Below are 27,291 nucleotides of genomic sequence, written 5' to 3'. Positions count from 1 at the left end.
TGGTCAGGCTGTGAATCTGAATCTGATCTCAATCCCATTGAGAATCTGTGGCACTATTTGAAAATTGCGGTTCACAAGCGTCATCCAACCAACCTGAACAACCTGGAGCAAATCTGCCAAGAAGAATGGGCCAAAATCACTCCGACACTGTGTGCAAAGCTGGTACATATTTACCCCAAAAGACTTAAAGCTGTTATTGCAGCGAAAGGTGGCTCTACCAAATATTAATGTGTGGGGGTTGAATACTTATGCAAGCAAGATATTTCAGTTTTTTATTTTTCTTAAAAATATTTCCCAACATAAAACCAATGTCACCTTACAATAATTGATTTTGAGTTTCAGTGTTTTAAAATAAAATATCAAACAGAACGAAATTTCAATGTACCATTTGTAATTCAGTAATATGAGAGAATTGGTCAGGGGTCTGAATACTTTTGCAAGGCACTGTATATATAATATATAATATTTTGTTTTACTTTAAAAACTTTAAAATTATTAAAGTAGTCATAAACATTGCTGAACACTTTGATTTCTTTCCAGTCGATGTTTACATTATGCACTAAAACAAACACATATCAATATATCAATGAATAAAGTGAATCCCCAATATTTATTTTAATTTGAGTACTATTGCCAAAAATGATAAACTCATCAAACTGCAGATCATTACCCAATCATATCATTATGAGTGAATTTGAACGTTTAGTTTTACGTTAAATAACCCCGTAGGTGGTGGTTTGCACTTACTGGAACGTGATCATAACTGAAACGTATTTCTAAGCTGTAAAAAAAAAAAAAAAAAAAAATGTAAATACTCTCTTAAATGCATTTTACTTAGATATTACTGGTTGAAAATCGAAATTTAACATAACTAGGGCCCTGTGAAACTCGCGGAAATTTTCTTTAAAATTCACGGCATTGTCACCGGTAAAGTATCGTATTTTGCAGAATGTGCACGGAAATATAAAATAAATGATGCGTACAGATTATTATTATTTTTTTTTTTAAAACAGCAAATATACAGATAAATGCACCGACATCAAAATTAACATCAAAGTTATTCAAGCACTTTACAATAGCTTGTGATACGGTGTTGTAATTATAACAGCCTGTAGGTAAAGTGTATCTGCAAGGACAGCTTTCAGTTCTAGTACGTCAGGTGCTTGTTCACCATTTAGGTCTTGCAAAACAAATACAATGTGTAACCCATACTGATCTTGTGCATCTGTCGACTCGTCAGTGTGTCCACTGACAAGCAACCAGACTGTTTTACCAATTCCATAATCTCCTGCTTGTGATACTCAGCAGCTTTAGTATTCACATCTCAGCTGGGCTGATGAAGGAATCACTCCACCATTTTTTGCACTCTGCCTGAAGAATTTCTGTAACTTTTGGTTGTCCAATTTTTCAAAAGGGATATTTGTGCAAACAAATGCCTCCGTCAGGTCAAAATTTAATAAGTGGACTTTTGGAATGTGGAAGTCACCATTTTTTGTTTCTTTGTAGTAAAGCAGCTGCAGTACTGCTCTGGATTTACGCCTTTCTCTTTTCGGTGAATCTAAATGCTTGTCAACAGACGAGTTTCGGTAGTGATCTACAGTAACGTTGCAGGATATTCAGAACAAAAGCTTACCTCCATCGCTGTGTAAAACTCCTGCTGGATACTGCTTTATGTGATCTGCTGCAGACACATTTTTTAGCCTTTTTAGAGACATACATTATCTTGTTTACAGTGTGTAGTGTTTTAATTTCCCACTTAGATTGTACATAGTGACATGACATAATCACTGCACAGCACTGTGTGCATGGCGAATATTACACACAGGCACAAAGCAGAGCTGTATAGTTTCATTAATGTGAATCCATTTTTTTTATTTTTTGTATGAAACACAAATAATTATGAAATGATTTTTATTTCTTAAGAATACTGTAAAAATCACAGTATTGGGCTATGTGGCAGGATGGCTAAGACGGTGACGTCAGACAGAAGCAGGGACGGGAAAAATACTGACACCAGGCAAGTTAGTTTTAAATAATAAAGACGCGGCGCGCCGTTTTATTTAAATACAAAAATAAATCAAAGATTTGAACAAAAAGAAACTTGCTCACAGAGCGAAAATAAATATTTTAGATAAAACATATCACGAACACAAAATCCACACAGGTCAGGCTGGGCAATAGCCTTCACTGTTCCTGTATGTTTTCTTTTTAAGTTTCGTTTTTCTCTCTCCTCGCTCTCTACGCTCCTCTTGTACACCCACCCCGAGCTGGAGAGCTGAGGCTTTTTATACCGTGGCCGAGGGGTTTAACTAGCTAGCAATTATTCTATTACCCCTCGGCCACAATCTGCACAAGTTTTTAAATTACTGTGGATGGGGCTACCCATCCACGCTACTAAACAAATATAATAAAACAAACACGGCTACGCCGTCACATCTGTAAAGAACAAAACAATAACAAAATACAAAAACAATACCCACGGCGCGTCGCCGTCATCTATACATAAATACATAATAATAATAATAATAATAATAATAATAATAATAATAATAATAATACAAAACAAATACAAAATAACACAGGGGCAGAGGGGGAAACCCTGTTCTAAAAATAAATAAATACATTTACATAACAGGGCTCTCTATCGCCCTGCTACAGGCTAATTTCACGATTTCCGCACAGCCCGTTAAAATTGCGATTTTCACAGGGCCTTAAGCATAACAAAGCTGAAAGCATAAATCATGTGCTAGTAAAGGCAATGAGTTTAAAGCATTACAGTTGAAACCATAATAAAGTGCTTTAATTGTACAACTCTAGGAATTGATCATGTTTTGTGTGGCTGATAACAAGTGCACAAACATTTTACAAGAAATCCAGTTTTATAGAACTGTATAATATGATGTTGCCAGAAACCATCTCCCATATTTAAAAGTCTAATCGAAGTAAATTGCAACTTGCTGTTAAAATCTTGTCTAAAAAGATAATTGTGTACTTTTGGGAAGAAATACAGTACTAAACCTCTGTCAGATGGTGGACACAATAGCCTTGGACTAATAGTTTGACATTGTAGTGATGTACGAGCAGTTGAAAGATCACTATAGTAAAGATAAGTAACACAAGATAATTGCTAATAAATATGTATATGTTTTATCTTCCATACCCCTGTGTCCCCACCCCCCACTCCAGTGTGAAGAGGATGGACAGATCTTCTTAAGCCTTGATGACGGAAGTACCAAATTCAGTGACCTTATTCAGCTTGTCGAGTTTTACCAGCTAAACCGAGGAGTTCTACCATGCAAACTCAAGCACCACTGCACAATAGTGGCCTTATGACCTTTGACTTGACTTTGCCTAAAGACTGGATTTATGAAACCATGATTATTATTTTTTTTTTGTGATAAGCTGTTGAAGAATCTGTGGATCAGAGGCCGATCTGAGACCTTCAGTAATCTGTGATTTAGGATACTAATGACCATGTCGTCATCATCAAAGATTGCTTTTTTTTTTTTTTTTTAACTTGACAATAATCGACTGGCAAATGGAGCACATTTTAATGATCATGGTTTGGAACTTCATTGTATGACCCAAGAGCTTGAGTGTTTTTTATTTTGTCACATTTTCTTGCACAATCAACTGGAAATGATCATCAGGCTGGGATACTAAAAATAAAATAAAAAAAGCATGAAGAGAGTTGTTTTTGAAATATATATTTTCCCCTGGAATATTCTTCACATTAGCAAATGTCTGTTTACTAAGACTTTTTTTTAGGGTTTTATTTTTTGCACTCCAGAACTAAACACAACCTTTATCAGCTAATGTAACAATGCAACTCCTCCAGCACCTTTTTTTTTTTTTCTAAACCTAAAGCTGCTGTGAGAAGGGCTTCAGATTATAAGAGAACCTGGCCATGAAAAGTTCCAGCCGGGACTAATCTGTGGGAAATGTTCTACAAACACCTAACATCATGCAGCCATATTAAGTGTTTAGTAAAGCAGTGGAATAACAAAAAGGAAATGCTCTGTGACAACAAATTGCAGTTTTTGTTTTTATTTACAAGCAACTCAAGAAGCACAAAACCAAGAGTAATGTCATGAAGCAAGCCATGACTCACTGCAGCTGTTAGCTTCCCGGTTCAGTGGCCATTCAGACAATGCAGAATTAAGCCCCTTTCACGCTGGCATGTTCTACCCGGGTCAGGACCCGGTGTCATGCGGGTCGGGTACGCGATTTCACACTGCTTTTGATAAAGCAGGGTTGATCTGGGGTGACAGATGCAAGTAAACAATGTGTTTATCAATGACCCGGAAACAGCTTGTTACTTACGCTTCCATCCAAGCATCTCCTGGATTGAACCGTCGGCCCAAATGTTGATTAGAGCAAATGTTTCTTCATCCCTGCTGCAATCTGGCTCATGGTGTGTCTCAAGCAACAAATATGGCTTAACAGAATAAACAAAAACATTCCTTGCGGAAGTGAAACTTTCACCTCAGGCATGGCTGTTTGTTATTGCGTCAGCTCACAAACGGTCGTCAAGCATTTTGTCTCGCTCAGGACGGGTCAAAGCGTGTCACTGGGTCCCGGGTACGTGGTTTCACACTACACGGGTGTGACCCGGTTAGACAGGACCCTGTTCCGGACCCGGGTAGGAGTGCCAGTGTGAAAGGGGCTTTAGTTACAAACCTACATATCCAAGCGTCCATCTGAGTATATTAATTCAGGGATCGTTCGGAAGGCTGGTATTGAGGTGACTGTTCCAAGTAAACCAGAAGACAGTTTCAGAAAGACAATGCACAGTATTCCAAATATGTTTGATACATTAACATTTTGGCTCCACAATCACTGTAATTAATATATATATATATATATATATATATATATATATATATATATATATATATATATATATATATATATATATATATACACACAGTACTGTGCAAAAGTTTTAGGCAGGTGTGAAAAAATGCTGTAAAGTAAGAATGCTTTCAAAAATAGACATGTTAATAGTTTATATTTATCAATTAACAAAATGCAAAGTGAGTGAACAGAAGGAAAATCTACATCAAATCAATATTTGGTGTGACCACCCTTTGCCTTCAAAACAGCATCAATTCTTCTAGGTACACTTGCACACAGTTTTTGAAGGAACTCGGCAGGTAGGTTGGCCCAAACATCTTGGAGAACTAACCACAGTTCTTCTGTGGATTTAGGCAGCCTCAGTGCTTCTTCAAAAGAGCTTGGACAGCACATCTGGAAACCCCTGTCTGCCTTGAAATTTCTGCCTGGGAGAGACCTTGCTGATGCAGTATAACTACCTTGTGTCTTGTTGCTGTGCGCAGTCTTGCCATGGTGTATGACTTTTGACAGTAAACTGTCTTCAGCAACCTCACCTTGTTAGCTGAGTTTGGCTGTTCCTCACCCAGTTTTATTCCTCCTACACAGCTGTTTCGGTTTCAGTTAATGATTGTGTTTCAACCTACATATTGAATTGATGATCATTAGCACCTGTATGGTATAATTGTTTAATCATACACCTGACTATATGCCTACAAAATCCCTGACTTTGTGCAAGTGTACCTAGAAGAATTGATGCTGTTTTGAAGGCAAAGGGTGGTCACACCAAATATGGATTTGATTTAGATTTTTCTTCTGTTCACTCACTTTGCATTTAGTTAATTGACAAATATAATCTATTAACATGTCTATTTTTGAGAGCATTCTTACTTTACAGCATTTTTTCACACCTGCCTAAAACTTTTGCACAGTACTGTGTGTGTGTATATATATATATATATATATATATGCGCGTATAGTACCTGAATCTATCAAGTAACAATGTATCACTAACTGAACCCCTAACTCCAGTAAGAGAATAAAATCCCTCTCCCTCTCCCCTCAAAAGACTATTTAATGTGAAATATCACTAGATGTTTGTTCAGTGGTGCATATTATCAACCATAATAGCTGTCTCGCAATGCTCTGCAAGACAGCTATTATTCCTTTTTCTGTGTATGTAGCTTAGGGCTAAAACAACTTTAGGTCAGACTCCAGGTGAGGGATCTGAATACTTACTGGTGCTACAATCATTTGTTCATTAAATGGTTCAAGAAAAAGCAGTGATATAGTGCTGCTTGGGTTGCATTAGTTACTTTAGTGTTATAAAGAAAATCTACATTGCAGGTAGAATCATGCATTTCACATGTATACATATACAAAACTATGGAAAACACGTAGAAGCAACACTATTTTAGTTTACAGACCAATGATTTACAGCATATGTGTTTATCAAAAACTGTCTGTATAAAATGAAGAAACTTGATTTTGTTATTAGTGCATTTTTTATTATTTGATAAATGTACATATTGAGTTGCTTATGTTTTTTTTGTTTGTTTGTTTGTTGTTGTTTATGCTTTATAATTTCACAAAAAAACTATCCTGTAAAAATGTTATGCTTAAATGGAGCAATTTGTTTAGGTATTACACTTGGCATGAATCTTTTCAAGTTCTCTAAGAACAATTGAAACTAAGAAAATGCAATATTTAAACTCCAATGGTTTGAAAGAAAAAAAGGTTATTTTTATATAAGGCTTTAAGATAATTAAATACTAACAGTCATTGCCATTGTATTTAAGTTAGTTGTAGTGATAATGTTTTATAAATACATATTCAAAATTATGTACAGTATGGCTCTGAACTCAGTACATCACCTATAAATGTTGATTTTATGCTTTCTTAGACAGTTTATGGATATATTCAGCTAGCAGGCAACTCAAAATTAAATTAACTTTTTTTGACATGAATGTAAATGGGAAGCTCAGGGTTGATTTGGAACCTATTGAATAAGGCCTTTTTAGGCCTGTGATTTTTATTCATTCTTTCTTTTTTTTTTTTTTTAACAGTACTTCATGTTGCAATCCTGATTTTGAATTGATAAGGATATACCAAGTAGTTTGCAAATAAGTTTGATCACAATACATGATAGCCTATAGGCATATTTCTGGGGATGAGATCCGGGGCTCCACCCTGCTTTCCCTGCCAATCTTCTCCTATTTCCTATTTAATTCTGAATCTCACAGAGCTTGCTGTCTAGCGTTTTCAGTTTGTTTTCATCTGTTGTTTTCGATTTCTAGCAATCTCTCAGACTCCATCAAACGTGCTTAAACTTTCTCTTTTTACTAATGTCTAAACTTCTTTTTCTCTCGTCCTTCAGCTTCTTTCTTTCTTTCTTTCTTTCTTTTTCTTTCTTTCTCGCTGCAGCAGCTGCAATTTAGCCTGCAACTATCTAATCTCCAGCCTTAACATCTATTGTGAAGCTTTGTTTGCAGAACCTGTCTATTCCTCTGCCTGCAAACAACTACAAGCAGGCGCACCTCCCCAACTTTTCTTTAAAGATTGGTACATCAACAAGATTCTGAAAGCTATTTGTGTAAAGGTATTTTTTCCACTGTAGCAGTTCAGTGTTAAAGTAGCAGTAGTGTCCCTTCCCTCCTGGTCATTCTATAACAGCATTGCACAATTCTGTTACTCTCTCGTCTCCTTGCAGACGCCATTGCAGCCTCTGCGCCCTCAACGCCCGCCTCCGCAGTTGATCTGGCAATCATCTTGCTTGCATCAGTTCCCCATGTGGGTTCATGGTTTAGCAATTCACTACTAAGTTCAGCAGCCGAGACAACAAATCACGATGGGTAAGGACATTAATTTGGTTTCAATTCCCAGTTCAACGCAGGAACCCCAGCATTGTTCTAGTTTCGTGCTTTTGTAACGTATTACGTGAAGCCTACTTTATCAACTGAATATGCATGCGTCCGCATCAGATTAATATTGTAATAATAATAAGAAATACTATATTTTAACAGAAGTAATTTCTGAACTATGGTTGTTCAATACTGTTTACATTTTATGTCCAAAAGCAAAACATTTGAATTAATCTCACAAACCCTGACTAATGTAACTATCGTACTAAATTCATCTTCTTTTTCTATAATATTGCCATGTAATCCAAGCACACCATGCTTTGAAACAAAAGGTAATTGGTAGATTTAATAAATAAAAAAAAGTGTTGCCTTAATTTTTTAATTAAAAAAAAACGTGAATACTTGGCCTGTCTTATCCAACGCGTAATGTAGGCTTGAAGTGTGTATCCTAGCAACGTGCCAATCTACTGTACTAGCACTAGAAGCAACGCACTCACACTCAAGGTTTTAATGCAAACTGGCAACAGGAGACTTGGTACTAATTTGATGCATCGATTCACCAAAATTTAATCGAAGCTTGGTAAAATTTAAGGACAGATGATCAATAATCAATGCATCGATTTAATTATTGCACCCCTAGTAATCAGGCAGTTTCATGAGGCCCTCTGAGCTCTGTGCCCCAGTACTGCAATCTTCCAGCTTCCTGCCCCTGCATTTTCATAACTGGAGAGAGTAAGTTCAACTCTCAGAATTCATGACATTTAAATCAACTGCAGGCGCGTCTCGTGGACCTATGTTAACTTGCTTATATACATGCTTAACTGTCCTAAAATATGTATTCAATATATATTTTAAATTAATAATAAATATATAGATAGTCAGATGGACAATGCTCAGCAGGCCATGTCTCACTTGCCTGTACTGACGAGCTGCCTGTGATTTCAACAGCCCCTTCTATCAGGCGTCACTATCCTAACATCAGAAAATAAATAATTGATGGTAAAGATATCAATGTTTCATTCAAGTCATACGACATTCAGTTCCACACCGCCATCGAGAGCTGGATCAATACTTTATTCTACATCGTGGAGCTCTCAGTTAGATACGGGGGTACTGTGTTCTACGAGTACCATGAAACATTCTCCACTAAAGCCACCGCCATCTTATCAGCAGATGTCCTCTTTTAACTGCAATTTCAGGAGTTTGTGAGCCAACGCCTGTGGACAACGCATGCACATACAAAGCCCATTCTACTTTCCTCTGTCCAAATACAATCGTGATACAGCATAAGAGCATTTAGGATAAACATTCCAGTCACATGGACTATTGATCACAATAATGAAATCTATTCTACCCAGCAACAATCTAAAGCCAACAGTTTTATTCTAATCATAACCTCTAGGTGGCAGTATAACACCACAATTTCTATATTTTAGCTGGTCCTTTCACTGCAAAGGTCATGTACTTTCAAATCAGAATCAGTTTTACTTTGGAAGGTTAATATTTCATTCGATGTGAGCTTCCAGTCAAGTACGGAAACCATGTCCTTTTGATTTAGCAGCATTTCAGTCAAAGCAGCCTCCTACCTTGTAATGGACAATACCCTGATATACCGCTACTGATCAAATTAATAGGTTTTGCAGCGGCCTCAAAGCAGTGCATTATGCATTCTACAGCTCTCCCGAAAGCAGCCTCATCGTTGGCTCCATCTAAATCGTCTTAACACTTAAAGACCAACATTGACATCCTATCAAAATTCTGGTTGGCAGAAAATTGTGCAACAACCTCCTGCAATCCCTAGGAGGCACTTCATGCAGCTTAAATTTGCTCATATCTCTCAATGAGTTTCTTTTCACTCACTTCAGCAGATCTCTGCTCTCTACAGCAGGCCACTGCCCACTTCTGACAGCAGTCCACTGCACACTGTTACAGATCACTGCTTCAGCAGATCTCTGCTCTCAGGCTCCCACTGCCATCCACCGTCATTCTCTTTCTACACAGATTCGCCGCAATAAAATCGCCAGATTTCAGCACTTTTGTTCCCGCAGCCGCTCCAGCACCTCTCCAAGTTCCGGAACACCAGCACCTAGTGTTCCTGTGAGCTCTCCTCTCTTCAGCCTTCTTCAATCAGCTAGAAATGACATGTCTGCTGCCCTAGCTCCATCAACAAGATCATCCTACTCTACAGGCTGGTCTTCTTTCTCCTCCTGCGTAAAAAAACAAAAACAAAATCAGTCAGCTCCATTTAATCAAGACTGGATCTTAGCCTTTATCGTCCACGCACAAGATATTCTACACCTCTCCGCTTCTCCAATCAAGTCTTACATCTCCAGAATCCAGTACATCTCCAGAAACCAGTCCCATTACCATCTCATGTCGGTATTCTCTCCGATTCTTCTGGCCATTCCAGCAATCCGCCTGACGCTCTGCAAAGCAAAGCAGGCCTTTCTCCTCGGTTCTACACTCCTCACTGCTTTAGAATCGGAGCAGCCACCTCAGCAGCAAAAGCCAACATCAATCAGCATCTAATTAAGAGCCTAGGGCGCTGGTCCTTTTCCGCAATAGAATCCTACATACGCACATCTTTTTCCAATATTGCAGCAGCTAACCAAATAATTGTTAGCATGCCCTGAGTGGGGCTACCTGATCTTCCGGGTCCACCAGAGGTTTTCCCCCCTAATAGGGCAGGGTTTTTTCCTCTCCACTGTGTGGCAGGTAAACACATAATTTCACTCTACCCAAATCTAATTCATCTTGTTTGTGTCGTATGTTTTTTTTTTTCCTCCTTCTTTCATATATGTTATGCATTGGAACATGAACTATTGTTTTGTCCCATGGATGTGGGGTTCTGCGGGGAGCCGGGTGTCCAACCTTTGGGGGTAAGTGAGGCTCACTTCCCTGACCTCTATGGCTGCTGCCATCCACGCCTCCGCTGAGGGGGGGAGGGCGGCTTCTCACCGCATGAGTCTTAGGGCGGACCCCCCTGGCACACACTCTATTCTTTAGCAGCTCCTGGTCTATATCTTCCCCAAATTGAGACTGGGCTCTATTTCCAGCTCCCTCTTCTGTCATTCCTTTTCCAGGTTCTTCAGCACGAGAGCCTATTCCTTCTACACTGCTGTTGCTCCGCAGAGCCTGTCGTGGGCCCCCGCTGATCCATCTATCTTATGTGTTTTCTGGTTCCGGAGGCTGCTGAACAGCCAGCCTTCGAGGTGGCTCACTCTCCTCTGGCCAAGAAGGCTCCCGCCGGTCGGGAACCTCTTTCCTAACCTGTCCCCTGAGGCCACTCCTCAGACTACCTCTCCAAGTAACAACCTTTCACTCCAGCCCTGGCTCTCACCCCGTGAAATATATAGCACAGAATTATTTTCTTCAATTAAGCCTAAAAAGCAGTGAGTGCCTGAGTTTAGATTACTTTTTTTCTCTTCACTAAACTAGCCTATACCTGACAATTTGACCAATTGATTTTTTCCCTTTTATCCAGAGATTACACTTGCTTTGCATATATTGGCACAATGCAAGGTTTAGTGACTGTAAAAAGGAGTACAAGAAATACTTCAGGGAATGCAAAAAGGTATTAATGACTCCTTTTTTCTTTAAGAGAAGAACCTGTATTCATCATGTGCTTTGTTTCATACTGTAAATAACTGAATGGCTTATGATTCTTAATTGTAACCTTTTCAGGTATTTTTGTACAAATAAGGGACTGATATATTCTCTTTATTGTAATTAGAATAAAATATTAATACATTGATATTCATTTAAAACAGTGATGTTTTATTGTTTGTCTTTTACACTACAGTAAATTGACTGACCGGAGGGTTGCTTACACATGTTAGCCTTACGGTTCAAACAAAAATGGTATAATAACTATTTTGAGGGGAAAAGGATATGTTATCGGAGAGAAACACTTACATGAGACCACTAATGGCATGCTTGGCAAACTACATGGTGGACTTACTGTAAATGTTTCCTTTCTACTTAAAAGAAAAAATCCTTTTAAATATACAGGAGAGTGCAATAAATTCAGCTTTGTAAAATGTAAGCACTCAAAAGTTATTTGTTAATAGTTTTGTAAAATTAAGTTTTATTTTCCTCTGACAAAAACTGCACTTTATCATCTGTTCTATTGCAGCAGTAAGCAATATTAGCAAGGTGTCAATTTTAGGATTATGATTTATCATCCATGTGATTTGGGTAATAAGCTTTTAATATAGTAATGTTTACGAACTTGTGTATAAATACAGGTGAAATGATCATAAATTATAAGAAAGTATTAAACCATCATACTGTGTTTTTCAAATGGTATTTATCATTTATCATTGCATTAAAAGGCAAAGGAATTTATTTGTTTGTTGTTATTCTCTTGTTAAATGTAATTTTTATGAAATCTACAAAAATCAAGTAATTAGTTTAATCAGCCAAAACAATTCTAAATGCTAATTCTGTTAAATACATTTATTAATATTATTATTATTATTATTATTATTATTATTATTATTATTATTATTATTATTATTATTATTATTATTTGAGATCCTTGTCTCACTCAGTTTTACTATAAATGCGGTGGGAGAGTTCCTGGGTCCAAATGGTATTTATTTGGGTGGTAAAGAGGACCACTATTATTCAACATTCACTAAGTTCTTGTCTGAAGGCTGGAAGCTTGAGACCTTTCAAAGACCCCTTGCCTTTTCCAACATCCAAGCAATGTCATTGATAAAAAATATTTGTAAGAAAGTATGTTCAACCTAAGTAGCGCACTATAGATGGACATCGTAGTATTATACTGAACATCAACTATGAAAATATCAAATAATTTGGTAAATATGTACACTTGCCATGTGAGGTATTCAGGCATAGATCACAAATAAATTGGTCTATTTATTTGAGTTCTGCAATATGTGTCCAGATGCTGTTGACCACCTGATTGTTCTGGCTGGCATTTTAAGGTCAGAAAAGCTGTGGCAAAAGAACCTCTGAGCAGACACCATTGAAAGACATCCAAGTTTGGTGAATAGCCGTGCTGTGAAGGAGAAGCCTGGTCAATAGTCATTTCCATCATGCAGCAGCATCAGCTGTTTTGTTTCATGGGCAAATATTACACACAGATCAATGTAGATGTACATATAAAACTGTCAGTCATGCTCTATGCAAATCTTCACGCTGGATTTAGGGCAAAGACGTCCGACCAAGAGAACGTTTTGGAGTAACTACAGCTAAGACTAAAATAGTGTCAGGCTACAAAATCTTAAGTAAAATTCTGTGTCAGAGATACTGAACAATTTGCATGAGTCATCTTCATAAATCTGTGATACTAACCTCACAGTTAACTTCTGTAAATGTTTGTTTATTTGTATCTTCTTTTTCTGTTTTTGTATTTGTTCAGGGACTGCCAATGAAAATGAGCTCATAGCTAAATCTTCTGACCTGTCATACATGTTAAAAATTGTACACTGTCCCTGTCAAATAAATAAATAAAATAAATAAATAAATAAATAAACTAAGCTATTGTTCATCTTGTTTAGAATAACCTTGAAAATAATTTTAGCTTCAGTCACCAAAACTGGTTACTCTTTTAAATTAACTGGACTTCTCTATGCATTGTAATAGTTAGAAATAAAAAAAAAAACCCTTTAAAACATCTCCAACATCTCAAATTGCAGTTGGTACACCAGTGTACCAAATACAACACTGCCCCCTAGTGGATGTAATAAACACATTGGTAAGAAATACCACATAGAATAATTAAAGCATTTTGTATTTGATCTTGGGGCAGAGTTCTGGTGTACCAGCTGTACCTGGAAGATATGTGTGAGCTATATTGAGGCCACAGCAGTGCTTTCAATGGCACTGCATAAGGGGCGGATTGACTAACTTTGTGCAGTGACACCCCCCCCCCCCCCCCCCCCAAATTGGTTTACGATTCACCCTGTATAATACCAGGTGATTATAACTTGGCAAAGGGTGGCATAAAACAATAAGCAACAAGGTTCTAGCACTCCCACTACATATCACAAGTCTTGTTTAGTTTTATTGGACTCCATCGTCACGGTAACATTAAAAACCGCAGTACCTCTTGACTGTGGCATTCTTCTCTGCAGTGAACAATGTGTTTGTTTCTACAGCAGCAGCAGTTTATACTGTAACTCAATAGCATTGAGTATTAAGAAAAGATGCTTTAACCATGTTGCAAACAAAATACACTAGAAACCAGCATGTACTGAATGTCTGGATTTAGAATTGCCTTAATGCAATCACAGTCTCATTCTAAGGCTGACAATTATATCAAGGAAATGTTTTTCCAATTTTCTTATAACTGCCTTGTCTTTTGTTTTTTGGCATGCTTACCAATACATTACATTTGTTCTTTGTTCTTTTGCTATATCATGGTATCAGATTTGTTAAACATCAATACAAAAAAGAAAGTGCTAATTTAACAGTGAGCTGAATAGCATTTATTCTGCGCATTAGAGTGAAAAACCATGTGTTCCCTTTTAACTGGTCAAAACATTGCTCTGTTTTTAACTTTCTTTTTAAATAATAAACAATAAAGAATGGAAATTTGATCTATGATCTATTATTATGGTGTTGCACCTCTACTTGCATTAATAATGGACAATATTGGGACCTATGGGAGACTGATCCCGGAGGCAGCATCCAAAAATGGAAATACTGCTAGTTTATATAAAATAGTCGGTGTGCGATAAAAGCTACATGTTTTGGACTTCCCTTTCAAGTACAAAATGGGTATTTACCTCCTAAAGACCCAAATCCTGAATATTGTATACCAAAGCTGCTCTTTGAGCCTGTGATACTGTCATGGCCTGCGGCTGATACTGTGATACTGTACTGGTTCGGAACCTGGTCGACATCAGGCCAGTTCGATGGCTTTTTCACTGTGTAGCATCAGGTCAAAACTGGGTCAATAAAAATAACCCTGGTTTTGTAACTAGAGTCTTAAGGGCGGCTTTTCAGTCAGCCCTTACAACACAGGCATAGTGGTGAAACTCTCCCTCAAATTTTTTCACCCTAGCTACTTGTTACTGGGGTTGTTACTGGGGTTCCAAATGGTACCCCAGTAACGGCTTAGTCTTGTAGCATTCCAGTTGTCTGCAATCTTGCCGTTGCGATGGCTTTGGTACACTCACCCATACAGTATTGGTTACATTTCATACTTGAAAGGGAAAGTTAGGTTATCATAACCCTGGTTCCCTGAAATAAAAATGTAACCATTAACTTTCAAGGTCGCTGCATCCATGATTGCAGCAGGCTTGGAGGAAAAATTATGCTGAGATCTGTGAGTGTAGTTATTTTTATTCATTGGGGGCGGGGTCACGACTGCGTCACAGGGTCAAAGAGCAGCTTTGGTATACATTATTCAGGATTCTGTTTTTTTGGAGGTAAATACCCATTCGATAATGGTTACATTTCTATTTCAGGTACCTATGACGTCACTAAACATATGTATATGTATAACATATAAAAACCTTTTATTTCCTGCTGCTGCAAAATCCCCTGCAAAACTATTTTTGTTCTGGGGTTTACTTGAGGGAACTAAACAATATAAAGTTAATTAAGTCCATTACTATTTGCGCGGATGTTCTGCTGAACAGTTTTCAAATGTTGATAAGTATGTTCTCTCAACTATAAAACATACATTTTATATTTCAGGTGCTCTATTTAACTAATAAAATATAAAGGTAAACAATGTATCAAGCTTGTTTATTATTATTGTACTGGTACCCTTTTTTTTTTTAACCATATACACATTTTTATAAACCAAAGCAGTGCACGCAGGTACTAATAGAAATACAGATGTGCTCAAATTTGTTGGTACCCTTACAGCTCATTGAATTAATTCTTCATTTCTCCTGAAAAGTGATGAAATTAAAAGCTATTTTATCATGTATACTTGCATGCCTTTGGTATGTCATAGAATAAAGCAAAGAAGCTGTGAAAAGAGATGAATTATTGCTTATTCTACAAAGATATTCTAAAATGGCCTGGACACATTTGTTGGTACCCCTTAGAAAAGATAATAAATAATTGGATTATAGTGATATTTCAAACTAATTAGTTTCTTTAATTAGTATCACACATGTCTCCAATCTTGTAATCAGTCATTCATCCTATTTAAATGGAGAAAAGTAGTCGCTGTGCTGTTTGGTATCATTGTGTGCACCACACTGAACATGGACCAGAGAAAGCAAAGGAGAGAGTTGTCTGAGGAGATCAGAAAGAACATAATAGACAAGCATGGTAAAGGTAAAGGCTACAAGACCATCTCCAAGCAGCTTGATGTTCCTGTGACAACAGTTGCAAATATTATAAAGAAGTTTAAGGTCCATGGAACTGTAGCCAACCTCCCTGGGCGCGGCCGCAAGAGGAAAATCGACCCCAGATTGAACAGAAGGATAGTGCGAATGGTAGAAAAAGAACCAAGGATAACTGCCAAAGAGATACAAGCTGAACTCCAAGGTGAAGGTACGTCAGTTTCTGATCGCACCATCCGTCGCTTTTTGAGCGAAAGTGGGCTCCATGGAAGAAGACCCAGGAGGACTCCACTTTTGAAAGAAAAACATAAAAAAGCCAGACTGGAATTTGTTAAAATGCATATTGACAAGCCACAATCCTTCTGGGAGAATGTCCTTTGGACAAATGAGTCAAAACTGGAGCTTTTTGGCAAGTCACATCAGCTCTATGTTCACAGACGAAAAAATAAAGCTTTCAAAGAAAAGAACACCATACCTACAGTGAAACATGGAGGAGGCTTGGTTATGTTTTGGGGCTGCTTTGCTGCGCCTGGCACAGGGTGCTTTGAGTGTGCAGGGCACAAAGAAATCTCAAGACTATCAAGGCATTCTGGAGCGAAATGTACTGCCCAGTGTCAGAAAGCTCTGTCTCAGTCGCAGGTCATGGGTCCTTCAACAGGATAATGACCCAAAACACACAGCTAAAAGCACCCAAAAATGGATAAGAACAAAACATTGGACTATTCTGAAGTGGCCTTCTATGAGTCCTGATCTGAATCCTATCGAACATCTATGGAAAGAGCTGAAACTTGCAGTCTGGAGAAGGCACCCATCAAACCTGAGACAGCTGGAGCAGTTTGCTCAGGAAGAGTGGGCCAAACTACCTGTTAACAGATGCAGAAGTCTCATTGAGAGCTACAGAAAACGTTTGATTGCAGTGATTGCCTCTAAAGGTTGTGCAACAAAATATTAGGTTAGCGGTTCCATCATTTTTGTCCATGCCATTTTCATTTGTTTTATTATTTACAATATTATGTTGAATAAAAAATCTAAAGCAAAGTCTGATTTCTATTAAATATGGAATAAACAATGGTGGATGCCAATTACTTTTGTCAGTTTCAAGTTATTTCAGAGAAAATTGTGCATTCTTCGTTTTTTGTGGAGGGGTACCAACAAATTTGAGCACGTCTGTATGTATTTCCATTTTTCCCCTTGGTGTGTTTCTAAGGATGATGCACTGCTGTTCTGTCCTGTGGATCTACGAAAAGTAAGGCCCTGTCCACACTTTGCCTTTAAACTGTATTAGTTGTCTTTAAACCGGCTTAAAAGTGCTAAATATGTTTAGCGTCCACACTACGCACCGTTTAAAACTGTACTTGAGAACCAGACTCAAGGCCGCCTCAGGAGATAGTCTCTAGTCCGGTTCTAAATGAGATCGCATCAGGTAGTACGGTTTGTCAGAAGTGTGGATACTGTAATATCAAACTGCATTTTTTGTGTATCCTCCAATATCCCCAAATGCTTTCTGATGTCTTGGAGCATGGACATTACAAATACAGTAATAACAGACGCCTGAAGGAGGTGAAGTGGATTACATACAAACATGTTTCAGTCCAACTGAACAATCATGAGCTTTTTTGTAAAAAAAAAAAACCCAAAAAACAGTTGTAACAGTTCTTTTATTTGTCATACAGTTCTGCTCTGGTACAAACTGGAAAAGCCTAATCGATTTACAGTGATTTCTCATTAGGATTAACCTAATTTCCTGATATTACGTATTCTCTACACTGTCCCAGCCAAATTTAGCAGTCGCTTATTGTAAATTAGTTATTATAATACAAATTCACTTAACACAAATTTCCTGTTGGTGTGAATTATTTTGGAGCCCTCCCTGGGAAGAATGATTTGAATAAAGCGAATTGCCTAGTACAAACAGCTGAGTGTAAAGGATCATGGGAAATGTATTAAATTGCATCCATATTAGTGCCTCTGTACTGTATTTTAGGGCTGTTTTGGGATTGTGATCCTATAAAGCATTTTGGGTTGCCATAGTGTTCATGTCAATGCTATTTCAATGAAGCACAACATGAGTGACCAGTGCAAAACAAAAAAAAAAGAATGTTGATATTTCAACATTACTGCGAACACTTTGTCAGCCATTCTGAAAAACTAATAATACAGGCCTATGAACAGCAAAACTGGATGCAAGTCGTCGAGGATTCTGATTTGCTCACTATGCTGAAGTTGAGGATGTCTTGCTTTTGTGTTTTGCCAGTGATTAGAATGGGACATGCAGATTTCAAGTGGAGTTCATTTATAATGTGTACTTTTTACTTACAACTGTATTTTCAATAAAATGTACAGTACTTTTACATTTATAATACGTTGCATTATACTGTAACTTCTATAAAAACTGTCAGTATGCATTTGTCTTAGACTCCTGATAATTGCTGATAAGACGATTAGTTTTTCCAGTCCCTTGAAAAACATATTAATGAGAGCTGACTGTATTTTGAATTGATTTCAAACATACACCTTCTTCACAATGCTGATAACTGATACTGCCAATAGCTGTCCTAAAGTAATACAATTCTGCCCCCTTGTGGAAAAAAAATATCAACATTAATGAAGGAACCATTTTTTGCAGTACCAACAGTAAAGGGATCAATATTGCATAAAGATACAGGTGAGGCTTCTGTGTGTAGGAAAAAGCATCGCATGTGGCTGTGCTGACTGCATGATACAGCTCTGATATCTCTCTGAGATTAAGGTGGCTCCATAATGGGTGATATAAATCACCCTTTCATCAGGAAACCATGGTTACTAAGTGTTCATGTAATGATTTGCCAAGTTGCCCTGGCTACCAAGCAATGAGTTTTGAAAAAAATGTGAGATGGCTTGAAGTGATATGCGTGTGGTTTTGTATGTACTGTAGCAGACCAATTTTAACAATGTTATTAGATCTTCTCTTTCTATATGCACTTGTTAATTTATTTACCAATGAAAGAGACTTAACCACAAGGGGGTGCTGTGAACTGTGATAATGGAGTACATTGATATGATCATTTTAACTAATAATAACAAATGTATTAACCACCCAATGAACAGTCTTCTGAAATAGGCTTTGAAAAGAAAGCAGAAACGAAATGCATCTTTATGGACCATCTGATTTACTTGCTCATGAGTGGACAAACCACAGTATGTAGGTAGCAATGAACAATTGTATTTCTACATACCATAAAGTTGATGCTTATCAAAACTGATAACAATCTGACTAGCTCAAGGAAAATACATACAGTACTTCAGACACATGTCATGTTTAAACACAACGTATTCCCCTCTGATGATATCAAAATCTCTAACAGATAGTCCTTCCCAGACTGCTCTTCCAGTGTTTGGCAGGCCACAATAATGGGAACATTTTTCTCAGAAACTGTGGGGAAGACTTCACAATTTATTTGTTCCTTATTTTGGTGGTTCATTCTAAACCTGATATACAGTAGCATTCAGCAGTTGTTGTTTTTTCTCAGTGAATAAAACACAATTATCTTGTTCTTGTTGGTGTGGCATGTTATATACAAAATGGATCAGTCCCGTAACAATCACAGTGTTTGCTGTGATTTCATTCATTTTAAGTTAGGAGTGGGTATGTTGGACAGTATCTTTAGTTATTTTATGGAGCTTGAAGCCAGCATTGGGCTTTCTGTATTGTCAGGTTTTCCAGCTCAATGAAGAAACCAAGAATGCAGTAAACAAGAAGAGACTGTATTTTGTCATCAATATCAGACATAAAGTACCCCTCATTTCAAATGTCACAGTTTTTTTTTAGAAAATGAACACATCGGATATTTTCTGTGCTGAACGTTTTTTTTTTGTTTGTTTGTTTTTTAATATTATATAAACAATATTTAGGTGTATTGCTTATCGAGTTCTAAAAATTACATTAATCACACAAATAGCATAGGGTAATGGACTTGTTAAATAAATACAAGAAAATCTTGACAAAATAATTTACAAATCAACATATTTTAACATTGCAAATACAAGGATTTTTTTTTCAATGAATATGTATGCTCATATTTTGCTAACACTATTTGTAACTGTATCCATAGCTTTCAACTAACAGTACTACATAACTGGCCACTGATTTATTCAATAATGCAAACATTATGTTTGAATCAAGGGAACTGAATCAACATCTGTGTCATATTTGTCCATAACAGTTTGTGGGCTCTGGCGTACTGTATGTACAATGTAAGTTTTCCATGGCACAGCTATAGTTAGCTAGCACTAAGAACCAGATTCAGGAGTACATTAATCTTGGCCTGATGCTGGCAGGGTCTTCATATTTCTCTAAAACCTAAACCCAATCCCATAGATGGATAAATGAGTTAACACAAGCAAGATAAAATTAACTAGAAATCATATTATTATTATTATTTATTTTTTTAGCAGACACCCTTATCCAGGGCGATTTACAATTGTTACAAGATATCACACTTTACATACAATTACACATTATACAGTTGGGTTTTTACGAGAGCAATCTAGGTAAAGTACCTTGCTCAAGGGTACAGCAGCAGTGTCACCCACCTGGGATTGAACCCACGACCCTGTGGTCAAGAGTCCAGAGCCCTAACCACTACTCCACACTGCTGCATATTAAAACAATCAAAGGTGCAGAAGGGACAAAGGGGGAGGAGGGTAAAAAATTAATAAAAACTGTACATTGCCTTCCAGACATCCACCACTACATGGCAACCTATCCAAGTCTTAAGTGCACATAAAAAACACTGTGTAAAATTCTGTGCATATTTACGAACACTTTGTCACTTAAATAAGTAAATAAATAAATGACCAATACATGCAGAAATACTTAAGATAAAGAACTAGTGCACAACAACTTTGAACAGCAAAAACACTTCTCCTTAGACAGCAAGTATTAAAACGGGAGGGGGGGGGGGGGGGGTGAAACCATGAAAATAAATTAAAATTGGATAAATAAACAAAACCTCCAGCCCAAATAATTGTCCTGATAACTTAAAATAAACAAAGTTCATACAGTCACTTAATCTTAACATCTGTGTCAACAAGTACATGTGTGTACATTGTGACGCATCAGTTTCTGTCAACAAGTACTGGTAATTATAATTATGTGTCACAAGACAAACATATCTACTTGTTGACACAGTTGCTGTGTCACCATATAGACACAGAAGCTGTCATAATAATCACCAGGTTAAACAGTTACTTTGTCATTAATGAAGCACATAGCCTTTTAACAATGCTGCTGCCATGCTGTTCAGGTAAAAGTGTTGTAACAGTGTAAAACAATGAGATATGCAACAGTGCCTTCTTCACAGTATTAATGTTTTGAAATGCACTTGTTACAATTATTACGGTATCATTGAACGCACTCTGCAGTGAACTCATCTCTTCAATAGGGGAGGGGGAAAGAAATCAGAAAGAAATTTTAATTGCATGTACAATTATAATCAGGACAAATACAGTAAAATAATAATTCTCTGAAAATAAAAATGTATTTGATCTATTTTATTTTTAAATCCCAGATCCCCGCTTCGGAATTCTGATTCCCAATGCCGATTTGCTAGACTAACTTCCACGCAGTACATCGGACCCTTGAAAGGGGGCAGATTTGATGGCATCACACAAAGGGGCACAACTCCAGAACTACTGATGATGTTCAGTACCACCAGAGAAAACAGGGAGCGGAAATGTATTTTCAGGCGCTGTTTGTATACAAGCGAAGATTAACATGCGAAAATTAAGTTTAATATGTGCTCCTCCAAGTGTGTTACTACGATAAACATCCTAAGATATGTTTCTATCGTGATTAGTGTGTTTTTTTTAGATAACTTTGTAACCGAAATCATGAAAGTTTATTATTGCATGCTTACCGTAAATATAATGTGCCTTGTTTATATAATTTTGTTCAGGAGAATGGCCTTAATGAATTTTTGTGAAACTGGTTAATTATTTTGATTTTAATGGCACTGTAACAGGGTGACGTGTTATATGTGTGGGTAGTCACTGGAAAATACAGACAGACACGGAGCATTGGTGTTGATACGCTGCTCAGACGCGCAGATTTAATTTTAACACAAAGCTGACACTAGGGTACCAGCAATGGTAGACCTAGTGTCACATTTAAAAAAGAAATAAAAACAAAAGCTAAAAATAAAAGTTTGCACACAAAAAGATGAGCGCTAGTCCCACTAAAAGGAACGTCCCGCTCCAGGAACCTTACAACTCTACGGTAACCCTCTCTATACTGGTTTGGGATCCACATCCCCTAAGCTGACCAACTTCTGTTCTGTTGCTTCTGAAGTCCTGACCTCCCAGCGACTCCGGGCCATTCCGACGGTCCTGGCTGGGCAATCGCTTTCACAGGCCCCGTCTTGCAGTTCAAGGGCTCCGTAGTAGTACTTCCCGCAGAGCGGATGTAAACAAACCCTCTCAGTGCCCGTCTGTACAGCAGTGGCTTTCCAGCAGCCCCGAGCTGTAGCGCAGCCGCTTTTTGAGCTCTTCGCAGCATCCCCAGGCACGCCCCCCAGCCAATCCAGACCTCCCGATCATCTTAGCTCAGGGGGAACCTGCCACTCAGCTGGTTGCTTGGCAACGTGTCTCCAGCTGATTTTTCACAGGCACACACTTGTGCAGGAACCAGCGACCTGGTTCCCTGTCACAGGTGCTGACAGAGTAGGATGTTGTTTTTCCCACAGTTTTAATATTTTTCAAACTTCAGACATGATATTTGTTAACGCATTATTACAAGTATATGTGCTTTTTTTGTGGGATTTACTTTGAAACCAATTTCTGCCGCCATGCATAGTGGTAGCGTCACCAAAGTAAGTTATTAGGCTACTAACGTCATAAACTAGTTTTGCAATTTGAGTCGTGTAAATATGAAAATTAGGTACCCTGTTAAATCCAGGATACTAACGTTAACTAGATACTAATTTGCACGTGAAGTTAGACGTCAGACCCATAGCTGCTGCTGTAATCAAGGTTAGAAACTAAGGCCCTGTCCACACTACATAACCGATCTCGAGAACCGTACTCAAAACCGTTCTAAATAATCCAGCTCAAAGCTTCCATACTGAAGTACCGTTTCATGTTTAGTCGGGCTTAATGCGTACACACAATATTAAAATAGTTTGGTTATGGTTCCTAAGAGTGCAATGAACAGTGGAAATGAATACGATAGTATCCCACCATGCATTGGATTTTATTTTAAAATAATGTGTTATGCCCCATATTAATAAAGTTCCATATTGCTAAAAAAAATACTGGTAAAACAAGTATTTTATTGAAAAGGTAACACGCACACACAGGGTTTGACGTTTTCGGGTTTTATTTTTAATCAGGTGAAGTCCCTTTAAACAAATTGAGCTGATTCTGTTTTATAATTAAACTCAGAAAAAGCTGTTAATTACAAAAACATCTTTATTTTTACCTTCATATCTTGCCCGAGCCTAATTCTGGTCCTCTTCATTTTATTTCAAACAGAGCTGACAAATTATGTAATTTGTTCATCCCCGATCCTACTTTTAACTCGCATTTCATTTTTGCAGTCGCCTAATTTAACGTTGTGTTTTTGTTATTTTCCCCACTAGTTTAACAGAGATGTCCTGACAGATTTTTTGAAGCATAAAAATGAATACGTAGTGCGGAGTGTACACTGATAGCAAATCCTTCAGGCGCCTGCTCTGAGTATTTAGCCAAACATACCATATAGCATTTTGGGATATTGGAAGATACACAAAAAAAATGTAGTTTGGTATTACAGCGTCCACACTTCTGATAAACCGCACTACCTGATGCGATCTAATTTAGAACCGGACTCGAGACTACCTCCTGAGGTGGTCTCGAGTCCGGTTCTCGAGTACGGTATTAAACGCTGCGTAGGGTAGACGCAAACCGTATTTAGCACTTTTAAGCCGGTTTAAAGCCAACTAAGGACAGGACCTAACAAAATTATGGTACTAGTCCTTTCGAAACTTGCTAGACCTTATGTAAACTTACTAGTCCTTATGTGACATTCCTGAGTCAGAATCAACAACAGCTTTTGAGGTCCCTAAATTATTAGGCTTCAATTTTATTTTCCTAAAAAATTAACACTTATAATTTTAGGTTTTTTTTTTAATTGTATTAAAAAAAACAACAAAAAAACAATAAACATTAATGCTCATTCCCAGATACATTGACTGGGTTTCTGCATGTACCTTACCCACATTCCAAACCCCAGTAAAGTCTGTGGACAACACTGTTGACAGCATTCTTCATGCAGCATATCATGACATGACAAGGGGAGATGATTGGAGGTTTCAGTTCTGACTGTGACTGCTTTAAAGCATTATGAATGTTTGTTCACCGCTGCTACGCCCCGTTAGAAAATTGGCTTTTTTTAAACGTGCCTGTGAACGTGAGAGTATGTCTGTACCCTTTTTTAAGGCACTCGCCTTAAACCCTTCTACACACTGTAAAAAAAATTGATATGATCGGATGCTCACAGCCAGCGCTACAGTGAGATTTATTTTAGGACGTGCACCATATGCCCCCTAGCACTTTGTGAGGAAATTTTTAGGGCGTACACCATACACCCCCTAGCACTGAAGGGGTTAAAAAAGAGTGCTATCTGTTTATTTCTTGAAGCATGTGTGAATAAGAACCTGAGTGTTGGGTGCTGACCCCCATCCTCCAATGAATGTATGAAGAGAGGCTGCTCTACCTCTTTGATGCTTGTGATATAATGGGGCTGCTGATATAGTCCTAATGATAACAGTGCTGTACTCTGATTGGCTATCTGAAGAGGGCATTCTACATGTAACTGCTGACTGTCTCTGCTCGCTACCACTACTGCTACTACTGAAGGCTGAAAGGAAAGACTGTCTCTCCATTGCACAGGGGATTCAAACTGTAAGTACGGCTGCCAGTCCATATCTCTTCAATAATAAAGCTAGTAAACTTGACAGGTAACTAAAGTAACATTTCTATTAGGATCACAAGATAATAAATCTAATTTAATTTTCTGGACTTTCTGTAACTGTACAGTACAGTGGTGAAATAGAGACAAGTGTGTGTAGTGTTACAAAGAGTTTCAGAATAAGATATTTTTTTTAAATACAATAAATATTTTGTGGCAAAAATCTTTTAAAGACAGGGTATTTTTCAATAGTTTTGTATGCCATTCTAGTAGTATTGTGCTTTTTATAGATGATATATTTGTGATTTATATCATAAAAACAGGTTTATCAGCAAATGTGTTTTTTCAAAAGTAGCCATTAACTCTGTTTGTAATAACCATTTTAGACTGTACGTAACATATTTTTTAAGTAATCATGTACTTTTACTGCTGCCTCCTATACATTTTAAGAAAAAAAATGTTATTTTGTACAGCAGATAGTTAAAAGGCACAGTGAGGCTCGTCCAGATTTTATATTGTATATAATCACGAAAAACAGCATTGGCAGAACTCAGCGCTCCCTGGTTAAAAATTCTACCTTGCACCTTTAATTGTGTTTGCATGTGCAGTAAATAATCTACTTGAGCACCACTTGCACAGAGTCGCAGATCATTTACAGCTGGATTATTCTGTATTAAAAGGGATTTGTAAAGGAAACAGTTTACTGTCTTTAATTAGGCCAACTAGTAAAGGTTCAGTGGTAGAACCAAATGTAAAAAAGCGCTACAGACAAACCAGACACCCAGAGAAGAGTTTAGAAAATAACACATTGTAATACCCAGGGCAACAGGTGCGTGTGTCTCAGAGCTTAAACCAAATACTGTTTGTGAAAAAAGACACATACATTATATGGTGTTTACTCAGCTTATTACCACAAATCAGTAACTGGTTAAGCACTGTTAAATGTTGGATTTATTTGTTTTATTTTTTTATCTGGAAAAAAGGTTTCTCAGTTATGATAGTTATTTACGTTAAAACTGATACATAACTGTGTTTTTAAACATTACTTCTGTCAGGGGGAATGTAATTAACCTTCCGTTTCTGTAGAATATATTATTAAGCAAGTGGTCATAACCAATGTTGTATTTAAATTGCCATTTCCTGAAGAAATTGATCAGGTTGTGTCTGGGGGCTGAGAGCAAACGTAGACCCCGTTCACACGCCTTTGCTCGTTCACATACTGTATATGACTGAAAAGCAGGCCTAAAATGTGGTGAATTGCTTTTTTCTATTTATTTTTATGGAATGATAGCTTCAGAATGGATGAGCTACCTGGATATACAGTAATCCTTGATTTGTAGCAGATGTTTCTTTTATATATATATATATATATATATATATATATATATATATATATATATATATATATATATATATATATATAATATATTTATATATTGTAAGGCAGCAGGTTGTGTGAGACAGCAGGGAGGGGGTTAAAGCCTCCCTGAAGAGAGAAATGCACCTTTTGTATTGTTTAATTGTTTTGCTTTTTCAGTTAATCAGTTTTGTTAATTGTTCTTTTGTTTAATTTAATTGTTTTATTGTTAATTATCCCCTTCACCTGGTATCTATTGTTAAATTGGGACCAGGTGCAGGGTATTTAAGAGGAGCAGTCAGTCTGCTCAAGTCTGCTGAGTAAAAGGAAGCAGAAGAGAGGTGCTCTGCTTCCGAGCAGTCCTAAAAGAAGTAAGTGCTGTGTTAAACCTGTGGTTTTGGTTTGTGTTCTGTGGTGCCAGGTAAACGGCTTAGCTGTCCTGCAAGTTAGTCAGGAAATAACCTGTGTAGTAAGTACTCCAAAACGGAGTTAGGTTTTGTTTTGTGTTTGTGTTTAAGTATTCGCATAAAAACATGTCGTTCTACAGTCATATCTTTCAGTGTTGTTTTTGAATCTGTATTTATGTACTGAAAATCTTCCTTTTGTTTTAGACTGTCGATTTCAGTGGGTATTGATTAATCTAGAGGCACAATGGACACTGCAGAATTCAGAAGACGGGGAAAGGAGATGGTCGACTACATCGCGGATTACCTGGAGAATATTGAAGGAAGACAGGTTTATCCAGATGTGGTACCAGGTTACCTGAGGAATCTGATTCCAGACGCAGCCCCAGAGCACCCGGAGGCATATGAAGAGATAGTTAAGGACATTGAGAGAGTCATTATGCCTGGGGTAAGTGCTAAGAGTGCAAGGTGACACAGTTGAAGTGGTTTTCTATTTATAACAATTTTTTCTATGTATTTATTTTTTTATATAGTAATTCACAGACATTTCTAGTCAGCAGTATGCTCTTTAGGAGGTGCTTTAATGCAGTTGCACCTCAAGTAGCCATGATTACTGTGATATACAGTACAAGCA

At 37.4% G+C, this 27,291-nt stretch overlaps 2 protein-coding genes and 1 long non-coding RNA gene across 8 annotated transcripts in view; all 3 read left to right on the top strand.

The window, feature by feature from the left end:
* The window catches only part of LOC117435483 (growth factor receptor-bound protein 10-like), a 166,753-nt gene extending 161,890 nt beyond the window's left edge, over nt 1-4,863 (top strand). For all 4 annotated transcript variants that reach the window (XM_059012781.1, XM_034058681.3, XM_034058680.3 and 1 more), the window contains one exon: nt 3,187-4,863. In XM_059012781.1, the coding sequence (XP_058868764.1) occupies nt 3,187-3,333 (147 nt within the window). In that variant the 3' untranslated portion in view covers nt 3,334-4,863. The remainder of the gene's footprint in view (nt 1-3,186) is intronic.
* An 847-nt stretch (nt 4,864-5,710) lies between these two features.
* LOC131715709 (uncharacterized) lies at nt 5,711-12,041 on the top strand. The gene is made up of 2 exons (XR_009315365.1): nt 5,711-7,432; nt 7,544-12,041. It is a non-coding gene; the product is annotated as an uncharacterized LOC131715709 (long non-coding RNA).
* A 12,760-nt stretch (nt 12,042-24,801) lies between these two features.
* The window catches only part of LOC117435476 (aromatic-L-amino-acid decarboxylase-like), a 38,199-nt gene continuing 35,709 nt past the window's right edge, over nt 24,802-27,291 (top strand). For 2 of the 3 annotated variants that reach the window (XM_059012776.1, XM_059012778.1), the window contains exons 1-2: nt 26,511-26,624; nt 26,865-27,105. In XM_059012776.1, the coding sequence (XP_058868759.1) occupies nt 26,905-27,105 (201 nt within the window). In that variant the 5' untranslated portion in view covers nt 26,511-26,624; nt 26,865-26,904. Of the gene's footprint in view, nt 24,890-26,510; nt 26,625-26,864; nt 27,106-27,291 lie in introns of those variants that run through there. The other variant, XM_059012777.1, reaches the window with a different exon arrangement.

This window comes from Acipenser ruthenus, chromosome 3, assembly GCF_902713425.1.
Source record: "Acipenser ruthenus chromosome 3, fAciRut3.2 maternal haplotype, whole genome shotgun sequence".
NCBI lineage: Eukaryota > Metazoa > Chordata > Actinopteri > Acipenseriformes > Acipenseridae > Acipenser > Acipenser ruthenus.
This window is presented reverse-complemented; position numbering and strand designations above follow the sequence as displayed.